This window comes from Chelonia mydas, chromosome 7, assembly GCF_015237465.2.
Source record: "Chelonia mydas isolate rCheMyd1 chromosome 7, rCheMyd1.pri.v2, whole genome shotgun sequence".
In the NCBI taxonomy this organism is placed as follows: domain Eukaryota; kingdom Metazoa; phylum Chordata; order Testudines; family Cheloniidae; genus Chelonia; species Chelonia mydas.
The window spans coordinates 101,523,312-101,548,517 of NC_057853.1; the positions used below are offsets into that span (position 1 = coordinate 101,523,312).

Here is a 25,206-nt window from a genome sequence, read left to right on the forward strand (position 1 = left end):
ATGACCTGAATAGTTTGCACATCTATAAATCGAACGGTAGAAGGATTAACTCAATAAAAAAGAAACAAACAGTCGTTTACCTTAGTTAAATGAGACACACAGCCTGATTTGTCTTTAGTAACTGATTTCACCCAGCTAACTTTTACTAAATCCGTGTACTCAGCACACTATATCTTTATTAAATAGCAGCACTAAATATTTAACAAAATCGTTATGTAAAGATAAATTAAATGTAATTGCCTATACTCAGTTTACTTATTTTATTTAGCTTTTAGGACTGGAAAGAGATTTATTACTGTTACTCTGAGCTAAAGGGCTCTGTGTCGCTGTCAGTCAATGCAATCAATACTGTCAATTGCATTGGCCAATGTCTAGTTGAGGTTGGGGTACGTTAAAAATCTAGCTGGCTGAAATTCAGTCAGGATAAGACTGAGATAATGCTGGTAGGTTGCCATTATAAGCATTATAACTGTACCTTTTACTGAGGGTGAGAAATTCCATACATTGTTAGAGTTTGTAGTTCTAGAGTATTATTGCATCTCCAGCTGCTGGTAAATGATCATATAGCAGACCTGTCTACCAGAGTTTTTTCCCATCTCTTCCCGACCACAAGACTGTGACTGATTTTGGGGTTTTTTTTAGTTGCAAACCTTGCAGGCATGATTGATTCATGTCTTTGTTACCTTTAGACTATTGCAATGTACTCTGTGCAAAACTGCACTTTAAATCATTCTGGAAACCTAAGGCAGTGTAGAAAGCAGCAGCCTGCACATTAAATGGTGTGTCTCATCACAAGCACATGATACCATATTCTTACATTGCTTACTCCTTGATTTCCAAATTGAGATTAAGATGTTGGCTTTCACGTATAAAGCTCTAAGGGCTTGAGACCTTCCCACTCCCCCTGCCATACTGCCACAGCTGCAGTTAGCAGAGAACCTTGAGCTGGAGCTCCCCATTAGTATAAAAGAGAGAGAGAGAGAGAGAGAGAGAGAGAGCGCGCGCGCTCCTGGCAGGGTTTTCTCCAGATTGGGTTGGATGGAATCTTTGATTAGATCATGTTCTGGTTTTGGAAGAGCAGAAGCTGCCAGCATTATTCATTATTGCATATTACTGTATTTAGAGCAAAGGCCGCCCATTATTCCAATCCATCTGTTGTTACTGAGCTCAAGGAGCATAACCATTGTCACAGCAGTTGCCAACCTGTAATGTAAAGGGCTGACATTTGGACTGTAAAATCCAGAGTAATGCAATCCAAATAACACTGTGAAGTGGGCCACTGGAATACAGTGAATCTGGTAAAGAAATTGCCATTCTGTAGCGTCTTAAATAAATACAACCATGAGTAGTCTTATTACTTCATTTGACCCTTAAATGGTAAGAATTATGTTTTTCCACCATAAGACAACTGATTTTTACACTTTCACTAATATCCATTTGAAGGGGAGAAAACTTTAGTAAATTGAGACACAACCATTTTGCTATCAGCTGTTGACTTTTGAGTCATAATCTCAAACTGAAGCTAACAAAATATCAAAGTTTTTAGTATCTGTATCACTGAGAGTTGATATTTAATTGACTCTTCCATCTTTTAGTGCACCCTCTGTATTTTTTTTCCAGTTTTCTGCTTTGGATATTTATACAGTTGAGGAATGGACTGAGTCTATCAGCGTGTATTTAACCATTTTGGTTTTGGAGTTGACCGAAACAAATGATGTGAGAATTAAGTTCAAGCATAATCATAGCAGAAATAGTAATAAATTATTTACTAATTTCATTTTGTATGTTGCTAGAAAGCAGGCCTAGCCAGCAATATCCCACTTTTGATATCACACAAATTTCATCATAACTGACCCCTACCACAAGTCAAAAAAATGTGTTTTATTTCAGATAATAGAAGTTTAACCATAGGAATACTCGTAACTATTCTGTGCCTTATTGTTGCTGGTTTAATCATGTATCTCAAAAGGAAGACTTTGATTAGACTGCTATTTACAAATAAAAAGACAACAATAGAGAAACTAAGGTATGATGATTTTCCTTAACTACTCACTCATTTTTATAAACTTCAGTAGAAATTGACTGTACTCATTCCATTTCTCAATACTTGTGGTGTGTATATGAGACATTGAGTCAAGTTTACTAAAAGTTCATTCATTCATTAATTGAGTATTTCAGAAATGTTCTTTCTTCACTTCAACTTCATTGACGTCAGTAAATAAAATGGGGTTTGACCATATGCCTTTTTATTATGCTTTTCATGATAAGCAATTAAAAAGTAAAAAACTTCATTATCTGGTTTGGCCTTTTATCTAAACTCAGTCAAGTGAGCTAAAACTTCCGTATCTGAGGTCATTACTACTTAAATGTTAAACTCATTAGAACAGTCTCTTGGGAGCTATAAAGCTGCATTTACACAGATTGCAAGAGCTAATTTAACAGACTAGTGGCTTCAAAAAAATCTATATTTTTATTCTTGCAAGATTTTTAGAAAATTTTTACATTTCCTTGTTTTCCATAGAGAGAAAAAATAAGAAACCCCTTTCAAAGTGTTATTCTGAGAAAAAAGTATACTGTTATACTGTGAAAAAAGTAAAGTTGTAAGAACAAAGTTGCATTCAATAAGTGTATACTTGTATTGCAGGTCTGTGAGTCCAGCAAGGCCTTCCAGTTCATTTGAGCCTAACCATGTTCATACCACAACTCTCAGTAAAAATCTAGTCATAAAGCCACAAAATTTAAACATACATCAGGTGGGTTATTAAACAGTCAAAATATCATTACTAGAATTTTATATACATTTCCTGTATGTTTGAAGTAATTATGACACTTAATGATAATAAGTATTAAAATTATATAAAACTATGAACAAGTTAAACAAGAGCAGAAAAGGTGGGCCCAAAATGCACTTTGGCTTCCAAGTTCCAAACAGACGGAGACTTCAAACGTTGAAAGAAAATACAATTAGTCTCTGGGATACAGCCAGCCATCTCAGACAGAAGCGCTACCTTCTGAACAGCCAAGGATTAGTGTTTGAATAGGCTTCAGGAAGTTGTTAATTGCTTGTTCTCTGGCTACAGAAAAGGAGTTTAGGGGTATGGTAAAGCAGGGAGGGAAAGAAGGGGAAAGCAAGTGCAGAACAAGGAAGATTACAGTGTTTCAAACAATATTGTTTGTATCCATAATATTCATTGGGAAGTTTTAAAATTACAAATTTTATTATTTTATGGCTCTATAGAGAGATGGTACGAGAAGATTGCTACCATATCAGACTATTGATATCAGTAACCCTGTAAAGACATCTGATGTACTGAGGTTAAAAACACCCCAGCGAGTCCTACCACCCCTTCACCAGCTACCCTGTCATCAAACTGTACCTGCACGACCACTGCCAGCTAACCCAGCTCTTAGACTTGCTCAGGTAAAGCTACATTTTCTTTCTTTCTGATATTTACAGATAGTGATGTCAGGCTACAGACTGCAGTATGAATAACGGCATATAATCAATCAGAATAAAATGTTTTATCACTTTTCATATATGGGTTCTCCCACAGCATTTCCTATGTGATTGATAGTGTGGTGAGTGGATAGCCAGACAGCAGTCATTATGGCTTCACTCCTGAGCTTGTGTAAAGTGGTGTAGCTCCAGTTAAGTAAATGGAGCTGTTCTGATTATTCTGAATGAGGATTTGGCCTTAACTATTCCTTGTACTTCAGCCAATTAAAAGACCAAGTTAGAACATGGTTGCAATATATAGTACAGGTGGGAACTTTACCATGGAACCTTTCTGTAACTGGTATTTTCTGTAAGTGGTATTGTCAACACTAAAATTTGCAGTGGAGTTTTCCTCTGTGTTGTAACTGGTTTCCCTTTCTTGGTTATATGTGTTGTTTAAAGTCCCTTTCATCAAGTGAATGTTGGCCAAGTGACCACCATTATTGCTGCTCCTTCCTATAAGTAAAGATCCTTTTTACCATTAATCATGTGAGAGGAGATCATCTTGTGGCTGAAGTGCAAGACTGAGAATCAAAGGTACCTCTTCTCTGCAGAGTTAATTTGCATGACCACCATCCAGGTTAGCCTAGCCTGGGTGCCTAGCCGCACTGCAAATCTCCAGATGAATTACTGTGTGCTCCCTGGTGCTGTACTCACCTATATATAGTGTGACAACTTCTCAGGACATATCCTTTTATAGTTCTTTGTGCTGAGGTTAAACTGAACCACTCTGATTCTTTCCTGGTGAATTCTGGAAGAATTTTTCTGTCCTTCTGCACTGATACACAAGGAATTGTGGGAAGGCACTGGAAAAGTGTCAGCACTCAAGTGATTTAGCTTTTGTCCTAACTGCAAAGTGGGCAGGTTACTAGCCCGAGTGAAAGCTTCACTTGAGTTTTAGCCTGCAGCCCCAGATAAGCCAGTTAGCTCAGGCTGAAGCACCACAAAACTTGAATGATACAAAGTTTTGTATGTGAACAGAAAGGGAACAAGGGAAACACCTGAGTAAGATCCTGATTTAACTCTGCAATGAAGACATACCACAAGAGGTGGCGACAGTGGTCACAGCCCTCTCCTTGCTTCTGGCCCCACTGGGCGTGTGTGTCAACATGGAGAAATCCGTGCTCCTCCCAATGCAGACAATCCACTTCCTAGGAGTGCGCCTAGACTTCCTTCCGACATACTGCTTCGCCACCTTCCTGGCCCTCGTGAAGATCTTGCACTGCAACCAGTGCACAATGGTGTGCGGTTGTCTCTGCCTCCTCAACCACATGGTGGCCTACACCTATGTGACGTCGCACACGTGTCTCCATATATGCTGCCTACAACTGTGGCTCATCTCTGTCTACAGGCTCCATTAAGACCACCTGGAGTCAGCCTTGACCATTCCCATTGTGACGGGTTGGATCACAGAAACCCCCTTGGGACTGCCACCTGATATGCTGAGACTACCTCTGAGCCAGTTTTACCTGGCAGCTTGGGACTCCAGAACCCTGACTGGTTGTGCCAGTCACACTAGCCTGCTAAAACACAGACCCAGGTCTGAACCATGTCCCCCAAAAGCTGCAGGCTTAACTGAAAACAGCTTAAGAAGTGCTCCTGTCTCCAGCACTCAGATACCCAACTCCCAATGGGGTCCAAACCCCAAATAAATCCATTTTACCCTGTATAAAGTTTATACAGGGTAAACTCATAAATTGTTTGCCCTCAAAAACACTGATAGAAAGGTATGCACAGCTGTTTGCCTCCCCCCCCCCCCCCGGTATTAATACATACTGTGGGTTAATTAATAAGTAAAAAAGTGATTTTATTAAATACAAAAAGTAGGATTTAAGTGGTTCCAAGTAATAACAGACAGAACAAAGTGAATTACCAAGCAAAATAAAATAAAACATGTAAGTCTAAGCCTACTACAGTAAGAAAGTGATTATAGATGAGATCTCACCCTCAGAGATGTTCCAGTAAGCTTCTTTTACAGACTAGTCTCCTTCTAGTTTGGGTCCAGCTATCACTCACACCCCTATGGTTACTGTCCTCTGTTCCAGTTTCTTTCAAGTATCCTTTGTGGGTGGAGAGGCTACCTCTTGAGCCAGCTGAAGACAAAATGGAGGGGTGTCCAAGGACTTTATATAGTTTCACTCTTGTGGGTGGAAACCCCTCCCTCCCCCTGTGTAGAATCCCAGCTACAAGATGGAGTCTTGGAGTCACATGGGCAGGGACGTTCCCAGGAAAGCTCAGATGTGGATTGGTGTCTATCAAGGTCCCTTGTTCACCAAGTACTTCCATTTACTTGAATAACCCCTTCACACTATGTTGATCAAATCTGCCTTAGGTGCCTTCTACAGCAAACATTTTAAATACAAGCATAGAGCCAACACTCATAACTTCAGATATAAAAATGATACATGCATACTAATAGGATGAATACATGCAGTAGAACATAACCTTTGCAAAGATATGTTACATGGCATATCTAGCGTAAAACATATTCCAGTTATGTCATATTTACATTCATAAGCATATTTCTATAAAGCATTATGGGGTGCAACATCATACCCATCTGGGTCTGTGCATCACTCACTTGGTGGACTGATCCTACAAAGGTGCTTGGAGGCACCCCTTTTGCCACCCTCACCCTGGATGCCGCCTTCGCAGGGTGGGGCACATATTTGGGGGGCTGCAATGCACAGGGGAGGTTGACTGCCAGGGAAGTGCGCATGCACATCAACACGCTGGAGCTGCATGCAGTCCTCCAGGCCTGCCACGTGTTCTTGCCTCTTCTCCGCGACCGACACATTCAGATCTTCTCAGACACCACCACCACCATGGCAAACAGACAGGGTAGCACCAGATTCCGGTCACTTTGCATGGAGGCCGTCCACCTCTGGAACTGTTGTCTGGCAGAATCATGGCACACTTCAAGCGGGCACATGCGACTATCTCTGCCTCCCTGGCAGATGTCCCTTGGCACAAGATCTGCCATGCGGCAACATGGCGCTCTGTCCACACTTTCACAGCACGCTATGCCATCGACTAGTAGGTGGCCGCAGAAGCCAATATAAGACACGCTGTCCTATAGCGGGTTTTCTCCATTATGTCCTCACACCCACCTCCAAGCTGATCATTACTCCATACTCATCCACATTTGGAATACATATAGGTACCATCACCTGAAGAGGAGGAGGAGGTTACTTACCAGTAACTGGAAGTTCTTCAAGGTGTGTGGTCCCTATTTGTATTCCAGTACCTGCCCACCGTCCCCTCTGCTGCGGAGACTCTGTGCTGCGGTAAGAGGGAGACTGAGGGTTTGTCACCCCACATAGCCTCTTATAACCTTACACAGAGCATGTGGCATCATAAGGAGGTCATGCGGGTCAACAGACACTGCTGCTGAAAAAGCTTCCAACTCAGGCACATGGCACGCCTGTGCACCAGTGTTTGGAATACAAATAGGGACCACACATCTCAAAGAACCTGGTCAGTAACCTCTTCTTCTAAATGTTTGTCAAGTGTAATAGTTAAAAGTCTATGTCCAATATAAAATTTTCTTTTGTACAGAAGTCTTCATGAAACAGTTTGATTATCCATAAGTTAGATCTTCAGCTGATGTAAATCAGCATAAAGTTATAGCACTTAGTGGATCCAGTCCATAATTTAGGTTAAGTTCATTTATGTTTTTCTTGGTTATTCTGTAATCAGTTGCATGCTATTGCTGTTTTGCCACACCACAATCTCATCTAAATCAACTTGTTATAGGATGTCCTTACTGTAGGACAGTGGTTCTCAAATGTTTGTATTGGTAACCCCATTCACACAGCAAGACTCTGAGAGAGTATAATTTATTTAATTATAAATCAAAAACACATTTTAAATGCTGGAGGCACCACTGATGGATCCTGACTGCCAGTCTGAGAACCCCTGGTGTAGGATATAGTTGGTAAGGCACCAGACCTGTATTTACTGTCTGCATGTTCTGCCACAGTCATCTCAAACTGGGTTTACAGTCAGCTCCCGGATACAGAATCCATTGAAGCACCTTCTTCAAGACCCCTCTTTCTCACAGTGCATTTTAGATTAGAAACCTCTTCCATAAGCATACCAAAGGAGCTTTGGTCCGAACATACCAAAGGAGCAAATCAGAGTTGATATGCATTGTTTATAGCTGCCTAATATATAAGAAATACACTTTTTTCCTCTCCTAAGCACAGATGTAACAAGAGCTAGTGCCATTATTGAAAACAGCCCTTTCTCCAAATATAGATGAAAACCCGACATGCTGAACTCGACTCTAGGTTACTGATATAAAACTGGAGAAATAAATCTGTCCATAAACACTTTTAGCTGAGGCTCTGTAGTCGGGGAAACAGGGTCAGGGAAAGGGCCTTATTAGCAGAGATAACCTGAGCAGAAAAGCACCACCTTTTTGGTACTGGGGGCCATACTAGCAAGTTGCCAGGAGCTCTAGGGTTACAACTAATTTCCATGTTCATTTCCATAAATTGACATGGCTTGTGTCAATTTGTATTCCCTGTGATATGCTGAGAATATGAAACACAGCTGTAAAGATGCATCTTTTTTGTTTTCTGTTCTCTCAAACATGCATTTCGCTCCTTCTGAGGGCCACTGTTTTCGTATTGCATTTTCTCCCAGTTAGGTGATTTCTTCTTCGGCCTCTCTTTCCTATCACATCACTGTTTTCCAGTCCATTCTTTGTCACCTCATCCTCTGTAACTCCCTCCTTCAATCATCTGCCTCTACCGCCAGTCTCACCTTTTTCCTGTGCCCCTTCTTGCTCTATTCATTTTTCTCCTCTTCTCCATTCTGTTTTCCCAACTGCCATAATTACCACCCCATGCCCATCCCCATTTTTCCTTTGTCCATCTACTTCATTGCACGCTGCTAATACCATGCTTGTCTCCATGTGGAAGATATTCCAGAATGAGAGAGGGTGTGAATTTCAAGTGAAATAGCTATTCCCAAAGAGCTCCTAATGTGCATGTTCCTTCCAGTGTAGCTCCCTCCACTTTCAAATTTTCCCATTAAGCTCTATCTCAGGGACGGGCAAACTACAGCCCGCGGGCCGGATCCAGCCCCTCAGGGCTTTGGATCCAGCCTGTGGGATTGCCAACCCCATGGTGCCGTGGGCCCCGCGCTGCTCCGGGAAGTGGCCGGCACCACGTCCCTGCGGTCCTCGGGGGGGGAGGGGGGGGGCAGAGAGCTCTGCATGCTGCCCTTGCCTGTAGGTACCTCCCCCAAAGCGCCCAGTAGCTGGGAACGGGGAACTGTGGGAGCCTGCCCTGGCCCTGCTGCACACTGCTGCCACCCCGGTGCCACTCCAGGTAAGTGGCACACCCCAAACCCCTCCTGCACCCCAACCCCCTGCCCTGAGCCCCCTTGTACCCCAACCCCTTGCCTGCAGCCCAACCCCCTGCACCCTCAACTCCCTGCCCTGAGTCCCCTGCCCCCCAACCCCCTTCCCTGAGCCCCTTCTTACACCCTGCACCCCTTCTCTGCCCCAACCCCTTGCCCTGAGCCCCTTCCTGCACACCGCACCCCAACCCCCTGCCCAAGCCCTATATTCATAGCCCTGCAAGCAATTTCCCCACCCAGATGTGGCCCTCAGGCCAAAAAGTTTGCCCACCCATGCTCTATCTACTACCAATGTGAATTAGGCTAAACCCCCCCAAAAAGACACTTCAGTGGAATGGCTATTCTGGAATAATTTCCCCATGGAGGCAAGTCCAAATGCTGATGATCTGTAACCAAGGTGCTGACACTTCCTTGTTCTGTGCCCCTCAGCTACACAGTAAGCAGTTCCATTTCCTACTGGGCTTGGGGAAAGGAAGGTGCTACTAGCAGAGAGCCATGGGAGAGAAGCTATGAAATGGTAGCTACCTACCACTTAGGATAGGTAAAATGGAGAAAGTAACATTCCTGCACTTTGTTGATCTTGTCTGTAAGATCTTCAGGCCAGGGCCTATTTTTTTTTTTAGCGTGCCTACTCCATTCAGGTCCCCATCTTCATCGTGGGCATCTAGATAGTGCCATAATACAAATAAATAAGAGTAAAAGAATTTTCATTAAGGCCTGATCCTGCAAACTCAAGTGAATAAGTAACTTTACACAGATGAGTTAGAATGCTCATCTGAGTAAAGCTACTCGCATGCCTAAGTAAGTAATTGCAGAAGCAGGTCACTTTCATATTATTGTAGGCAGTCAATGGAACAAAGGTTTTATGATGCAAGAAGACTTATTTCCTTCTAATTTCTTGCCATCGCTGTAATACTGATTTTTATTTATTTGGTCATTAACTCTTTGGCAAAGAAAGACCAACTGCAACCAAATATGATATAATAAAATTGCACACAATCTCTCATGTGCCAACCATATTGAAAGGTGGTTTAAAAAAAAAAACAAAAAAACACCACCACCATTACGTTAGGGAACGTAAAATATTTCAGTAAGAGGCAATTCCACATAGATGCATACATGCAAGTTTTATTCCTCAAGAAATCTAGCACATCTGGTTTCTTGGAACAGAAAAGCTGCTTCTCTCTTACAGATTTCAGGTTGTCCATTTTATATCCACTGAAAATTACCAAATTTTGAACAATTTCATTTGCTAATATCTATAATTGACTTCATAAGCATCATCATTGTATTCCCATCACATAGAAAGATATTTACAAGAAATTGCTGTTTTTCCCCACCATGGCTGATTACTTCATTACTATTTGCAATATCCCTCATATTTTCCTTGTATGAAGTCTATTCTATACACACAAAACAGCACTGATAAGAAAAAATGTTTGTTCCTTTATTTTAAAGGAGGAAGTTGATAAGAGCTCAAAATTCTTTTGGATGATGGGCAAGATTGACTTTTATGGAGTCAGAGATTGGCTACTATGATAAGTTAAAACAAACAGAAAAAGAATTTTATTTCATGTTGCCATTCCCCACTTACACACAGCATTAGTACAAGTTATGGGGTGACTGCAAGCAAGGAGAGGAGGGACACAAAACTCCAGTTTCAGTTTTTAAAACTATTCTAAATTTGAGCTGACTGAATCCAAAGTTCACCTAAAGTCCAGCTTTTTAATTCTTTGTGATCAGCAGGTTTAGTAGTGGTCATTCCCCATTTCCCTTTGAAAGTGTAATGCTTATGTTGAAAATTAGATGCTTAAACAGATAATGAAAATGCTATACCTCTTTCTGAAAGAGTAATTAATGTACCTAGTTGTTCTTTGTCAAATCTTTCATTGTTTCCCTACTTATAGTACCTCTTTAAGCTGCTCTTTTTCTTTTTCATCAACTGCACCTTTATTCCGCCCTAATTTTTAGTAGTGGGGAGTTAGATGATGTAACTCTCAGATTCTTGAAATAAACAATTTGGGGGATTTTGAAGAGGAAGGATGGCCTTATGGTTAAGAAGAGCTGAGTCCATTTTCTGACTCTCAAAAATGTCCTGTGACACCTTGAACAACTCATTTAATCTATCTGTAAACTGGGGAGATGCACAGATAAATTCATTATTTGGCAGATGCTCACTAGTGAGGTCCATAGTCACATAGCTATTTTTAACACGCATTAATTTTTCTAGATTAAACAAACATTTAGTGAATTAGTTTGTACAGTTGAAGCCCAGGTTGCACAGATCCACTAAGTTTCCATTAACTAAAAATCATTGTTGGAAGTTTCAGATTCTGGAATAACTCTTGAAATTTGGTATTCAGAAACCTTTTTTTGCTCAGCTGCACACACGCCAATTTGCAAACAATATTAAATGGTGGTAGTTTTTTGGATCACAAACTGTGCAACAAAACATCCTTCTCTCTAAGACCAATGAAACTATGCAAACATCTTTGCAGCAGTTTGAGGACCACACAGTAATGACATTAATTCATGCCTTGCAGCAAGATTACTATTGTTCTCCACTAATGAACTACTTAATTCCACAGTTCTTTTGGCTGAAATAAATTGCAGCTGCATTTATAACAATTCCATGAATGCTCACCAGTCAAACTGGAATCAGAAAGTTTGATTCTAGGGTCATCCAAAATTTGCATTTTGAAGTCATTTCCACTGTTGTCATCTCCTGCAGGAAACCTTGTATGTGTTTACTAATTGTAAATTAACCAGGCCAAAAACACTGCCCAGGAAACAATGGATGATGGAAACTCATTCTGGAGACCTGGATGTGCTATTGGAATGCAGCTGCATCTAGATTTGCAGAGGAAGGGGGTTGTAAGAAAATAAAAGTTGAGCTTGCGCTTTTTTTTTTTTTTTGCGCTCCTTGTAATGTATAAAGATGACCTGAAAAATTGTTTGCTTTTTTAAAAATTTTAAATGCTAGACATTCAAACCCTGAAAGACACTAACTAGTGAAATTATGACATCACATGAGTTAAACAAATGAAAACTGAGCAACTGAAAAAGGAGGGGATGTTTACTCAAGTTGTTTAAAACTGTTTGTTTTGTTTAGTTTTACATTAACACCTGCTAACTTTCAATGATTAATTAAAATTTTGGACAAAAGATGTCTTTTTAACACCACTGCTTCTTCAATAAAGGAGTGAAGTCACAATACACATGCAATGAGACCCATCAAAGGTTCTCCCACAAAGGTAGTGAAGATCAGATTTGTTATTCACAATATTTCTAAAATAAAAACAAAGAAGGAAAAAGACTAAAAAGAAATCCTTTGCAGCCCTCTTTATATATCATAAGACAATAAAATATAGTAGAAGTTCATTTATTTAAAAAAAAAAAACACTTTACAGATCAACCTTATAAACATATGTGGACACAATGGACTAAATTCATCCTTGATCTAATTGCATTCTTGTTACCCACCCTCCTTTGATTTGCTACTTTCTTTTGTATGGCATGAGCATAATTGAGGGCAGAATATGTCCCACCGTCCAAAACATGAATTATGGAATTACCACATTTGCAGTAGGAAAGTTAAGAGTGAGTTTTATCTAAAAAGGTCTTTTGGTCTAAGTACACCATAGTTCTGAAAATATGCAATATAAAAGATTTGAAAAATTTACATTAATTACATTTGAAGTGTAAAAATTACATTCTGTAATTTGGACATCGTGTGGTATGCTGTAGGCTTAAAATGCACCTCTCTGATGAGCATTTAAAAAAATAAAACGACAACAAACCTTAGTGTTCCATGTGTTCTATCTACTGCATACAAAATAGTCTAAAGCAACTCCATTTAAAATCAAGAGTTTATTTTTTCATTTTGTTTATAAAGATTACATGATCTGATATCTTTTTATAGGAAACTCTCAAACCAAACCCTCCTCAAAAGCCTTTGCCAGCAAATCCTCTGAACAAAACCGCTCGGTTTAACAATGCCTCCAGCCCAATACTTGGACATCAGAAACTTGTGCCTCACATTACTCCTGTAAGGTTAGTTTTGCTAATCAAAATGTTTTTATAACCTGTAGCAAATTCTTTACTGGAACTTGTAGACTCTCCCTTACTTAAAGCTGACTTACCATATTTTTGGAAAAACCACCATCCTCTCCATTTAAATGGTCTGTCATCATATAAGGTTCCCTGCACCTCCTTTACCTAGATAAATATGTTAGCATTGTGTTTGTATCTTACTCGGTAGTAAACAAGTATATCACAGAGGAGATCAAAAATGAAGACATCTATTATATAGCAGTGAGATATTATACCATAGTAAGTTATATTCTAACTGCACATAAAATACCATTGTATAGCACCTTTATTTATTACTAAGATACATAGCAATCATTTTCTCTCTGTTTACCAAATATGTGAAAGATAGGGCCAGATTCTCAGCTACTATAAATAAATGTAGCTCTATTTTTTTTTCCAATGGAGGTATCCCATTTTATCCCAGCTCAGGATCTGTCTTTAAACGTCTAATTCACTTTATTTTTTAAACTCTTATGTAATGGTAATTTCATATTGTACATTACTCAGACTTTAAGGTCAGAAGGGACCATTATGACCATCTAGTCTGACCTCCTGCACAATGCAGGCCACAGAATCTCACCCACCCACTCCTGCAATAAACCTCTCACCTATGTCTGAGCTATTGAAGTCCTCAAATCATGGTTTAAAGACTTCAAGATACAGAGAATCCTCCAGCAAGTGACCCGTGCCCCATGCTACAGAGGAAGGTGAAAAACCCCCAGGACCTCTTCCAATCTGCCCTGGAGGAAAATGCCTTCCCGACCCCAAATATGGCGATCAGCTGAACCCTGAGCATATGGGCAAGATTCACCAGCCAGGTACCCAGGAAAGAATTCTCTGTAGTAACTCAGATCCCACCCCATCTAACATCCCATCGCAGGACATTGGGCCTATTTACCATGAATATTTAAAGATCAATTAATTGCCAAAATCATGTTATCCTATCATACCATCTCCTCCATAAACTTATCGAGTTTAATCTTAAAGCCATATAGGTCTTTTGCCCCCACTGCTTCCTATCGTGATCATCTAGTCTGACCGCCTGCAAGGAATGATGATGAAAGACTGTGGCATGGAGCACAAGGAAGAGATAGAGAGCCTTACTCTACAGCCCTCATGAAGGCAAAACTCATGCAAGAGCTATTTGATCTTATATAATGTATGAAAGACCACATGCAATAACCTTGCACATTGAGATGATATTCTTCTGGATCAACAATGCTTTATTGGCAGGCACCTCCTATAAGGAAGCTTGCCATTATTTTATAGTTTCAGCATTACCAGAAAGTAATGTAGTTGGCAGTGGTTCAGAAATTTAGTGTCACAAAGGATGTGAGGATTTCATTACATTACTTGGGAAGAATTCTTGGTGAATAAAACAGAATAAAACTAAAAACATACAAGATAAATAAGTTCAAACAGGCATAGCAAAGATTTGCAGTAAAGTCACCCATACTGTAGATAGAGAAAATTGTTTTGAAGCTTCAGTGCTTTGCTTTGTGGTTTCTGTGTCAACACACGATTTAAGCTGTGCCCATTAAAAAAAAGCAAATACAGTTTTTCTTTCAAAATCAGGGCATTGCAGTTACTTTTCATGAGGAAAACTGTGTGGCAAGATAAGTGTTTGTTTTTACACACCCCTGCCTCCTGCCAAAAAAGTGAATAACAAGCAGATAGTGATGTTGCAGCACAAACTGAGATTGTGAAAATTTTTCAGTAGCACAAGAGAGATGTCTCTTACAGCAGCTGCTTTGAAAGAATCCAGTAGCTAGCCTTTTCAGACAGCACAGTACTGCTGCAGACAACTAGAACTGGGGATGATAGCAATTTAACAGAGACTCATATTTGATAGAAAGGTGGGGTTTTTTTTAACTAGTGTAGTCCTGTATATTGGAAATGTACACTGAGAATCTTCATTATATTCCTCCCTGAGCCATCTGAACCCCATACCTCCTCCACACACAAACATTTAATCCTTTTAGGTGGTATTTTAAAGGGTACCTCTTAGACCTTATCTTCACTAGGAAGTTTTATCACCCTTTATCTAGAAATTCTCACCCATGTTAACACCAGTTCATCTCCACCACTAGTAGCACCAGTGGGGGATCTAGTATAAATAAGGCTCCATTAACTTCCAAATTTCCATTTTATTATTGTATCATCTAACCCTAGAGTTTAAATCTTCTACGCATTTAAAAAAAAAAAAGTCTCAAAGAAATAAAAATAATGGCGTTGGAAGTACATAGCAGTTCTACCCTGAGGCACCTAGTGTGATGCTCAGCTCAGAAAACTGAAAAATAAGACCAAAATAACATTTTACTTTCCTAATAATTCTGTATGTTATGCATAGCTCTTAACTTACCAGTATGACTCTTCCATGTGGAAGATCCATGGGAGGGAGAGAGGAGTTCCTCTAAGACCCTGTATTGCGTCCCGGTAAGATGCTCTTAAGAAGCAGTAACAGTACTTCAGAGTGGCATCTTTGAACTGATAGCTACAGTACAGGACTAAGCAGCATTTTTTAGAAGTGTCCTAAATTAAGTGACCGAATAGGGAGCTAAGGAAGGTTAGAACACACACGTAAAACTTAAGCCTAGTTCTGCCACTGGTCAGAGGAAAATGTTTTAACAGCTGAAGGGACTTGTATGAGGGTCACACAAGGAATCTGCTTCTGTCACAAGAGCAGATCTGATGGTGGCTTCAAAAGAAGTTGGATGTCCTATCTTTTTCCAACATAAAAGTTCTGTGCTTCTTCTCCACAAAATGAAGATAAAATTGGTAAATCCCTTTATTGCTGAATGAATTAAGCTATACATCCTAATGCCAAAATTAAAAAACAGAAGAAGTTTAACAATTTGACATTTTCATTTATATATTTCTAATCTTTTTTTAAACAGACCTGCACCTAAACATCCACAAGTGCCCAGATCCAGCAACACTGCCTATGTGAAATGACAAGAAAATCTGACACCTTTCTGAAAAAAGTGAAGACAGAAGTTTGCACTATCTTTAAACTCCAACTAGAGTGGGTTTAAAAAAATAACAATACTTAGAATTTTTAATGTTTAAAACACCATTATTTTTAAGAACTCTGAGCTACTGCTTTTGGTGCTGTGCTGTGCTATGGTGCTCGTGTACTTGCTCAGGTACTTGTAAATTATTAATTTATGATTAATATTTATTACAGTGCAGTGCACTGTAGTAGATATTTTTTTTTACCATAGCTGAGTTTTCCTAGGAAGGAAGCCTTTTTTATAATATTTTAGTGAACTTGAAACATTCTGCTTTGTGTCTTATGTAGAGTGTTTAGTTTTGATCTATTCTTTATAGAGTACTGATACTCATGGATAAATCAATGAATAAACAACTCTAGTGATTTCAATGGTTTATAACAAACCTTTGAATGATTACATCAGGGTGAGCCATGTTTTCTGGAATCCAGTGAAATGCCCGATATCTGCACACAAATGTATACCGTATCTGTTTAACCAAAATAACTGTTACTAGTTGTACTGTAATTTCAAGAGGCCTGGTGTCACTGTTGGAAATTGTCAGGAAATCTGTACTTAAAGGGAGCATATTGGTTTTGGACAAATACTATATATCATAAAATTGTATTTTTAGCTCACGGTTTTATCAAACACAACACAATCATTCCATATCAATGCAGATTCAGGCCTTCCAATAATTACATTTTTTGATGCTTTGGTAATTAGATACATTCAATATCATATAAGATAGCGACATCTTACTATGCAATACAGCTATACAGTCAAATACATTGAAAACACTAAGATGCTATATTTACAAATAATTGTTTTAAAAAGATTATATGTATTTCTGCTGCCTCACTTCTGCTTATCAACTGTATTTTACATATTTACTACTGTTTTGTATCTAACTTCTAAAATGTTATTGTCCGTCTCTGATGGATTTTTCCCCCTTTTTAATCTCCAAAATACTCATACTCCTGTGAACGAAGTGTTAAAAAGACATACTTTAGTATAAAGACATGATGTATCTGAAAACATGGACAGGATCTTCATATCTCTTGAGTACCATTCAGTGTAAAAAGAAAAGCTACTTTTGCCCTTCATCTGTATATCTAATCTTCATCAAAAAGCAGAGATTGGAAATCAATAGCTTTCTGATTTTATTTCTTAATTCACACGGCTGAAATTGTTAGAGGAATATTTTAAGTCCCGCTTTAGCTCCCTCAAATCACCATGTGGTGGATCATCTCTTTTACAGTGATAAACAAATCAAGCTACTACTGACCATTGCTCCACATGTGGGTTAAATTATATTAGGAAAATGGCCATTTTGCGGCAAAGGCTCAGTGACAGCTCCTCCCTACCTTTTCCACCACCCTGACCTAGCGCAACTAATGTTGTAAATGCTTTCACTGTGAGCGTAGATGCAACAAATTCATTTTCAACACTGCTACAGGAAACTTGAGTGTGTGCGGTCCCTTCCACACTCTTTCTGTAACACTGCTAAAAATAGTTTGTTTCAGCTACACTATCAACAAACTTTTCTTTTCAATACAAGTTGAAAAAGACTAAGTGGGAGCCATTACTAACATTATTGTCAAAAATGGGTTAGTTTCCTGTTCATAGTTTTTGTTTGTTCAAGCAGAAAGAAATGTACAGAGGCCTTTGGTTCTCATTTCAGTGAGTGTAACTCTTTCTTAATCTCCACTGTATCAAGACAACAATATAGCAGCCAGGTTTATGGATGTACTAGCTAGCTAAATCCACATTACCAACAAAACAAATAAACCAAAATAGAATCCTCCTCAAAGACATTTCAGTTCCTAAAACATGCATGTTTAATAAAATTACCAGTGCTTTATAAGACATTCTGAATAATGCGAACAAAATATTTATGATAAACATGGAGACATGGTGGCACTCTACTTTTTTTTTATATTGGATTTGGCAAACACCAAAACCAGGTGCTGTTGTGGCTATTTAAACAACCTTTTTATGAATTTTGGATGGGTATTTTTGTTTTTAAAAGCCTCAACTCCTCAGTGGCATCTTGTTCTGTTGCCAGAATTAGGAAAATACATCACTTTTAAAACACACTAGGTTTCATATGGACAAGTCATTCCTTTCATAGGCTCCCATTGACTATACTGTGTCAAAATATTTCTGTATTTCTGATAACGTTTAAAGACTGTGTGTGAAACTCTGGCCACATGGAAGTCAATGGCAACACTCCCACTGACTTTAGTGGGGTTAGAATTTTACCTAAGGGTTAGCTTCTCAGCTGGTGTACATCAGAGCAACTTTGTTGACTTCAATGGAGCTGTAATAATTTACAGCATCTTGGGACCTGAACCCTCAGATTATACTGGAGGAAGTTTTCAGTATGATATGCAGGGACTTAGTCCTAAAACTTCTATTACTATTAAAAGGACACAAAATCTTCTGTATCTTTTTCTTTGTGATAATACCCTTCTGAGGTAGGAAAGTATTCAGTATTTTTGCAGAGCTTTGCACATGTAAAGTATTCTATGAAAGTGTTATAGTTTTAGAAAATCCCAACAACCACATCATTTGAAAGTAAATATTTTTTCTTCGTTACCCTTTTGCAAATATTAAACTTTCCCCATGTTTCTAATACAACAGAAGACAATATGGCTTTCCTGTCTATTTCCTTATTTATGTATTAGCTTCCCTGCATAATTGTGTGCAGTGATGGAAATACTGTTTAGTTGCTGCTTCAGACCCTGCAAAGGAAGCATGGCGAGTACTAAAATTATAGCTGTAAGCCCAATAAAGGGGTTTTTGAGGGGATTGGGATTTTTTTGTTTTGTTTTTGCAACTCTTTCTTGATTTCTCAATGAAAAGGTTATACTTCAGCAGATTGTGAATGGGTCAAATTATGGGCCTATATAATAGTGGTCTCAAGAGCTGAGAGGCTAATTTTCCAGTGCCTGCAACTAAAATGTATAACTTAATTCTTTCTGAAAATAAGGTATTTCAAGACTAAGAAGCACCATGAGACAAATTCTTCCTGGTGTAATTCCATGCAGATGCACCAAGGAGGATTTTTGGCTACTATATAAAAAACAATTCTTTGTCAAAATATGTAAACAGAGTGAAGAGTGTACACTGCCTTACAATCTAAATTTCTTCAAGTTCACCATCACATGAACCACACAATCAACAAGATATAAGAAAATAATGGCTACTTACAGAGGGAACCCTTTTATGCCTATTGGGCATTGTGAAACTAAAACTAAAGGCCATTGTCTCTTGTAATTGGCAAAATTTTGTGACAAAGTGGCACACACTGTAAAAATCAAACTGCTGCAAGGAACCTAATCATTTGAACTGGTACTCTTTAGTGGTGCTAAGGCTTATTAGGATGATACATGTATGATTCTTTAAGTCTACTTTTGTGAAAGATGTATTAGCAAGAACAGTTTAACATGATATAGAGGAATAGAAGTTGAATGACTGGTCTGAAAGTTTTTTAAACCAGATCAACTTCCCCTCATCATCATCAATGTGTTTAAACACAAAGGTGCACTTCTTAAATAACGTGGACTTAAAAAAGGTTCCATTTGCATGTGGTATAATAGATGTTACTACTCATGTTTTGAATATGCTTGAGTAACACCAACAGACCCCAGTTGTCAGGCAGGATCGAACCTGGGACCTCTAGGAGCTTAGTACATGACTCTCTACTGTATGAGCTAAAAGCCATATGGCTGTAGCGCAGACTCATTAATTTCTCTCTAAGTGGTCTCAGTGCCACTAGATGGGACAGAACACCACACCCAGAAGGTGTATGGGTTACACTTGCATATATTACAGGTGGTTATAGGCACATCAATAGATGGTTGTAAGCACAAGTAACCTATTAACCTGTTGGATTCTATAACAATTGATTAACCATGTATCAAAGCATCTGTTAATCACCCATTAACCTTTTAAAAACTATTTATAAATGGAACCTTAAAGTGTAACCAGCATCTCTAAGCAATACCCCTTTAACAAGCCGGAATTCCTAGCATAAATATTGCAATGCCAAATCTACGAATGCTTCATGAATCCAGTGAGGTTGTGTGTATGGCTCTTATTACAGGATCAGAGCCTCAGTTAACACCCACGCTGACAAAACAGATTTACAAAGATCATAGATGGGTTAAAACTAATCTGAACCATAACAGTTAAGTCTCGATACTTTAAGATTGACCTCCATATGATCATGCGTTTTGCTTATATGACCTACAGTGAGATGATGCATCATTACTAATAAGACAACGCTTGCTATCCTACGGTTCATCTTAAGTCTGCATGAGAAATCTCTGAAAAACACCTTTAACCAACTTGTAAATTAAAAATTTACAACTACTTAAAACAGCTGACTAAACAGGGGGCCATATATCAACAGTTATGAAACATTTAAACTTCTTAAAGCAAAACAGCTCAAGAACACATAATAATTTTGAGATTAATTTTACAGTTAAAGGCTATGATACAAGTATGTATGACCTACTTGAAACTTGCTGACTCATGTCCTGGTTGGGGAATGCCAGAGAGATCTGGACCCTTTGAAAGCATTCCCTCATTCTAGAGAGGTAAAAACTTAAAGCATTGTTGCTGCTGTTACTGGTAAACAACACTCTCCTAGGGAAGAGCACGTACATGGGCTCTCCACAGAGCAATGCATGAAGTTGCATTATGTTAGTGCATGGGACTGGAAGTACAAATGACCATCAACAAACTAGTGAAAATTACTAAATATGCGAAGTACAAAAACTGTATAAAACAGACAGATATGGGATTTTCCCATCTAATATCTTTCAGTTTTAGTAATCATAGGTATTGCTTTTATATAGATACAAGTGTGATTTTTCCACCTGAGCGTCTTCTTTTAAATGCCTAGTTAGTTCAAAGCTGCTGTACATGGCTTTATTTCCCTGGCAGTTACTTTTTTTAGCATCAGTTCTGTTTGGTTCCGATTATTTGAAAATGTAATGTTATTGCGCTATTTGCTAATGCCCAATAAATGTTACTAGTTATAGTTTGTTTTTAATGCATTTAGACATTTACAATAAGGTTGAAGGAAGATTCATTCGTTAATTATCTTTTAGTACACTAGGAAATTTACTTTTGTAAACTCTTTAGTGCCAGAACTCATTCTACATACAGATTATCCCTTCTGAACAGCAACTAAATAAATCTATCCACAAGAGATTATGCCCCTATGGATCATCATCACATTTCGCAAAATATAGCTAAATATAAATTTAGCTAATAGTAAACAAAATAAAATACTAATCTACTACAGATTTAAGAGAGTGTGGGGTCTAATGGTTTAAATATGGGAGTAAGAATTGGGAGATCCTGAATTTTCATCCTTCTCTTGATACAGATTTCTCCTTTTCATCTTGCACAAGTTACTTAACCTCTCAGCATCAGTTTTCCCCATCCGTGAAATGGATATAGTAACACTTAATTACCCAATTCATAGGGTGGTTTTGAAGCGTAATTAGTATTGATAAAGCACTTTAAAAACCATTGAAGTGCTGCACGTTATCTAAGTCACCTCATAAACTTTCATCTCGCTGTCAAATTCCTGCTTTCACATACTCTCTTCTGCATGGTGTTTGCTTCTCCAACATGCCTGAATATGCCTTTCCAACATACATTCACATCTATTTCAAAACACCACAAGACTTTTGTATGTATTAATTTAGGCTTTTAAACAAAGCATTAAAAAGTGTGACCAGTGACTGTAAACAGTCATTAACAGAGCAGTCACAGAAAAATATTTTTAAAAGCCCTTTAAGGCAGGATATATAAAAATACAAGGCATGTTTTCATTTGGTTAGACTCTGGAAAAAAAGGTGCTATTGTTCTTTAAAAAAAAATGTAGCAACTGATAAGTAATTTTAACTGTTTAAACTGCAGACCATTTAGCACAGTATGATCTGAGATTAAACCTACATAAACCAGCACATTACTTTTTATGAACCATTCATTTATCATGCTTCAGTTAAACTTAAGTGTGCTTAACTTTTCCACACACTTAGCTATATAACAGTTTGTGTTACTTTTGTATACATTTCTTATAGAATTTGTTATTTTAATGTATTACAAGTGGACACAATGTAATGTTGCAATAGCAGGACACTCTATTCATTGTTAAGAATACTATATTCAATAAACAATAAACACATTTGTTTTGTTTTGTCTTATGTAATTACCAAAATTGATTTAAAAAAAATGCAAGCACCACATCAAGAAAAAAATATAAGATACTACCTAAGAAATCAGTACGATAGCATCTTTCTTTGCTAGGTATGTCAATTATTTCATTTTGACACTCTAAATAACTGTAAAATTTCACCATGCAACAGTATTATTTTTCTTATAAATCAGCATATCACAGGCACTTTTTTGTTATACATGTATGCAGATATTTTCTAAATATGTACTTAAAAATTTGAAAAAAATTTATAGGAGTTTGAACTACCATCTTTACATATGGTAAACTAATGGAAAAAACTTGTTTACAAATAGTGTTTTCTTTAGCCATTGGGAGTCGCAGAGCTACAAGCTCCCATTTTTAGAGCTGCATTTGACATAGCTTATTGAGCATATGAAGGAAACATAGACTTCTAACATAAGCTTAATTTCTCATACAACATTCCTTGCTAAAGCGTTTGCAAAACAGAAATTACGTTAATATTGAAGGAGCAGTTTATCTGCTTTTCTATTATCAAAGGTTATGAGCAGCTTTAGGCAGGCTAGATAGCTACTTTTGGTGTCATAACTTTGGGTATCCTGAAATTTCCTTAAACAACTTGTGTTTCAGCATTATGTGAGTTTGTCATTAGTTTAAGAAGCTTCCAACTCCCTCCCAGCTGCAAAGCAACCCTGCTGCACACCTTGCTCTGTAAGTAGATCTGTACATCTAATATATACATTACTGCTATACTTGTTTTGAACATTATATAGGGAGTACTGTGGAGAAAACAGTATGTAAATGTAATTAAAGACGTTTCCTAATTCATATGGATAAGAGAGCTGAATTAAGGTTGCACAAGCAACTTTAATTCTAGTATTTCTTTTTCAGTGCTTCTGTTTGCAACTTGAGAAACATTCTTCTAACACTTGTGTGTGTAATTTCCTAAATTTTTAAAAAAGCGAACTAAAAACAAGCAAAAAAATTTAACTCCTTCTCCCCCTGAAATTCCATGTAGTTCTTCAGCAGGGTTGGAACCTTTAGATTCACCTCATAGATCCCTGCTATTTGAGTAAATTCATTATAAAGCGAAGGAAGATTGTCAAATAAAATATAAAATGACAGAAGAGTAAGAAATAGCCTAGTTTCCCTCCAGCACAAAGTGAGAGATAAAAACATCCTGTGTTAGATGACAGGTGTGTAAAGAGCCCATCCCTGGAAAAAATGTAGATGCAGAGGATAAGCATAAAAACAATCAATTATTTGTTAGTTAATTGCCATGCCTAACAGTACTATTGTTTTAATGGTTCCATTTCGACTTTACATCTTACAAAGGTAAACAGAGTGGAAAAGAAAGTTAGCATCTGCAGCAAAATGTGAATCATATTAGTTGGCTGACAGTTTTTTGAAAGGCTAGATTAAGAGAACAGAATTTTCATTGCAGACATTATCTTTGCCTTGGAAAGAACTAGGAATGCTTTTCGGATTAAAAAGAAGATTTGGCTTCTAGAAGAAATAGCACAAATGGAGGAAAATCCTAGAACTGTTGTATTTTCCCCTGCCCCCCCAGCATCTTCCAAAGCTCCTTCTGCTGCATAAAACCTGAACAGGAAAGAAGAGTCACAAACAAGTTCTTCCTTAATGAGGAAAATATTTCTGATAGTGCAGTCTCTTTGTTATCAATCTTCTTCTTACAGGAATTTCAAGATACTGAGGTTTATTTTTTTTCCAATTAATAGAATTTTAGCATACATTTATTTTTTGAATTTTAGTAAATTGCATCCATATTGGCAGTGCTGCTGGGCAATTGGACTGCTTAAAACAACATAGCATCAAGGATAGGAATGTTGGCTGCATTTGGGTTGGGGGGGAAATCCACAATGGCAGTCTTGGTACCTTAAAAGGTAAAAAAACAAACAAACAAAAAAAAAACAGTCTAGCCCACCCCACAAAATGAAAGTCACTTCTTGTGGAAGCATACTTTGTGTTTCTATATAAAGGTAAATTGAAAGCAAGTCCAGCTTATGCTTTAAAACATATGATAGCATTATCAACAGGACAGAAAGTACGATTGACACTTAAAAGTAAACATTTACACCTAAGAGAACTGATGTGCCCCATTGCAATATTTCATTGTAGAAAGGAAAGTATTGCAACCTATCATGATAAAGGAAAACATCTACATTTTAATGTCAATCAGTGTATATTTTAAAAGTGACAACATGCAGAAGACTATCAAAATATAGTTATGTGGATGTGTTTTATATAAAAAATGTCAACTATAATTACCATATGAAATATGGTAATTGTCAGTAAATAGTATTGATGTGCACTCTCCCCTCTACAAATTTAAGAGTACTTTAATTATATTTCAATGGTCTTCCCATTGTGCAAATTTAAAGCATTCAAATTGTATATAACTCTGCTACTTGTTTGCTCACTGTTGATAGTAAATCAACATTTATCTCATTATTTGTACAGTTTACATTGGCTGCTACTAAAATTGTGTTGATTTTTAATTTTTATTATTAATGTTTAAAGCTTATCACTATTTAGCTCCAATTACCCATTTCTGGGTTTTCTAATACCTTGTACACTATATTGTGAATGCAAGAGTTACAAGCAATTTTTAAAATAATAAAACATTATTTGGTGACCAGGCCAGGTTAAATGTTACATTAATGCTTTGGAATTCTTTAGCTTTGAACTCCAAAAAGCTGTTAGACTGTACCTTTAGCGATGAGTAGACTGTACCTTTAAGTGACGATTTCCTCTTACCTCCCCGGTATAGGCCTTGTCTTCTCTACTGAAAAAGGTAACTAACACACATGAGCTATCCCAAGGTAAAAACACAGAGAAGACCAGGCACTTTATTTTTACCACAAAGTGAACTTGGTGAGGTCAACCCCTTGAAGTGAGTATAAGGCAGTTTATCTTGTGATAAAACTTAAGTGCTTGGACTTCATTGCGTTTCTACTGCAGGATAGGTTGTGCATGCGTGTTAGTTGCCCCCTGATGCTGCAAGACAGTGTATGAGG

The 25,206-nt window shown here is 37.9% G+C and overlaps 2 protein-coding genes across 3 annotated transcripts in view; one reads left to right on the forward strand and one right to left on the reverse strand.

Moving 5' to 3' along the window:
- ADAM12 (ADAM metallopeptidase domain 12) overlaps window positions 1–21,813 on the forward strand; it is a 341,603-nt gene extending 319,790 nt beyond the window's left edge. The window contains exons 19-23 of the mRNA XM_007053046.4: window positions 1,891–2,026; window positions 2,645–2,753; window positions 3,239–3,421; window positions 12,789–12,919; window positions 15,856–21,813. Coding sequence (XP_007053108.2) covers window positions 1,891–2,026; window positions 2,645–2,753; window positions 3,239–3,421; window positions 12,789–12,919; window positions 15,856–15,913 — 617 coding nt within the window. The 3' untranslated portion in view covers window positions 15,914–21,813. The remainder of the gene's footprint in view (window positions 1–1,890; window positions 2,027–2,644; window positions 2,754–3,238; window positions 3,422–12,788; window positions 12,920–15,855) is intronic.
- FANK1 (fibronectin type III and ankyrin repeat domains 1) overlaps window positions 13,028–25,206 on the reverse strand; it is a 79,642-nt gene continuing 67,463 nt past the window's right edge. For both annotated transcript variants that reach the window (XM_043550865.1, XM_037905738.2), the window contains one exon: window positions 13,028–23,770. In XM_043550865.1, the coding sequence (XP_043406800.1) occupies window positions 23,675–23,770 (96 nt within the window). In that variant the 3' untranslated portion in view covers window positions 13,028–23,674. The remainder of the gene's footprint in view (window positions 23,771–25,206) is intronic.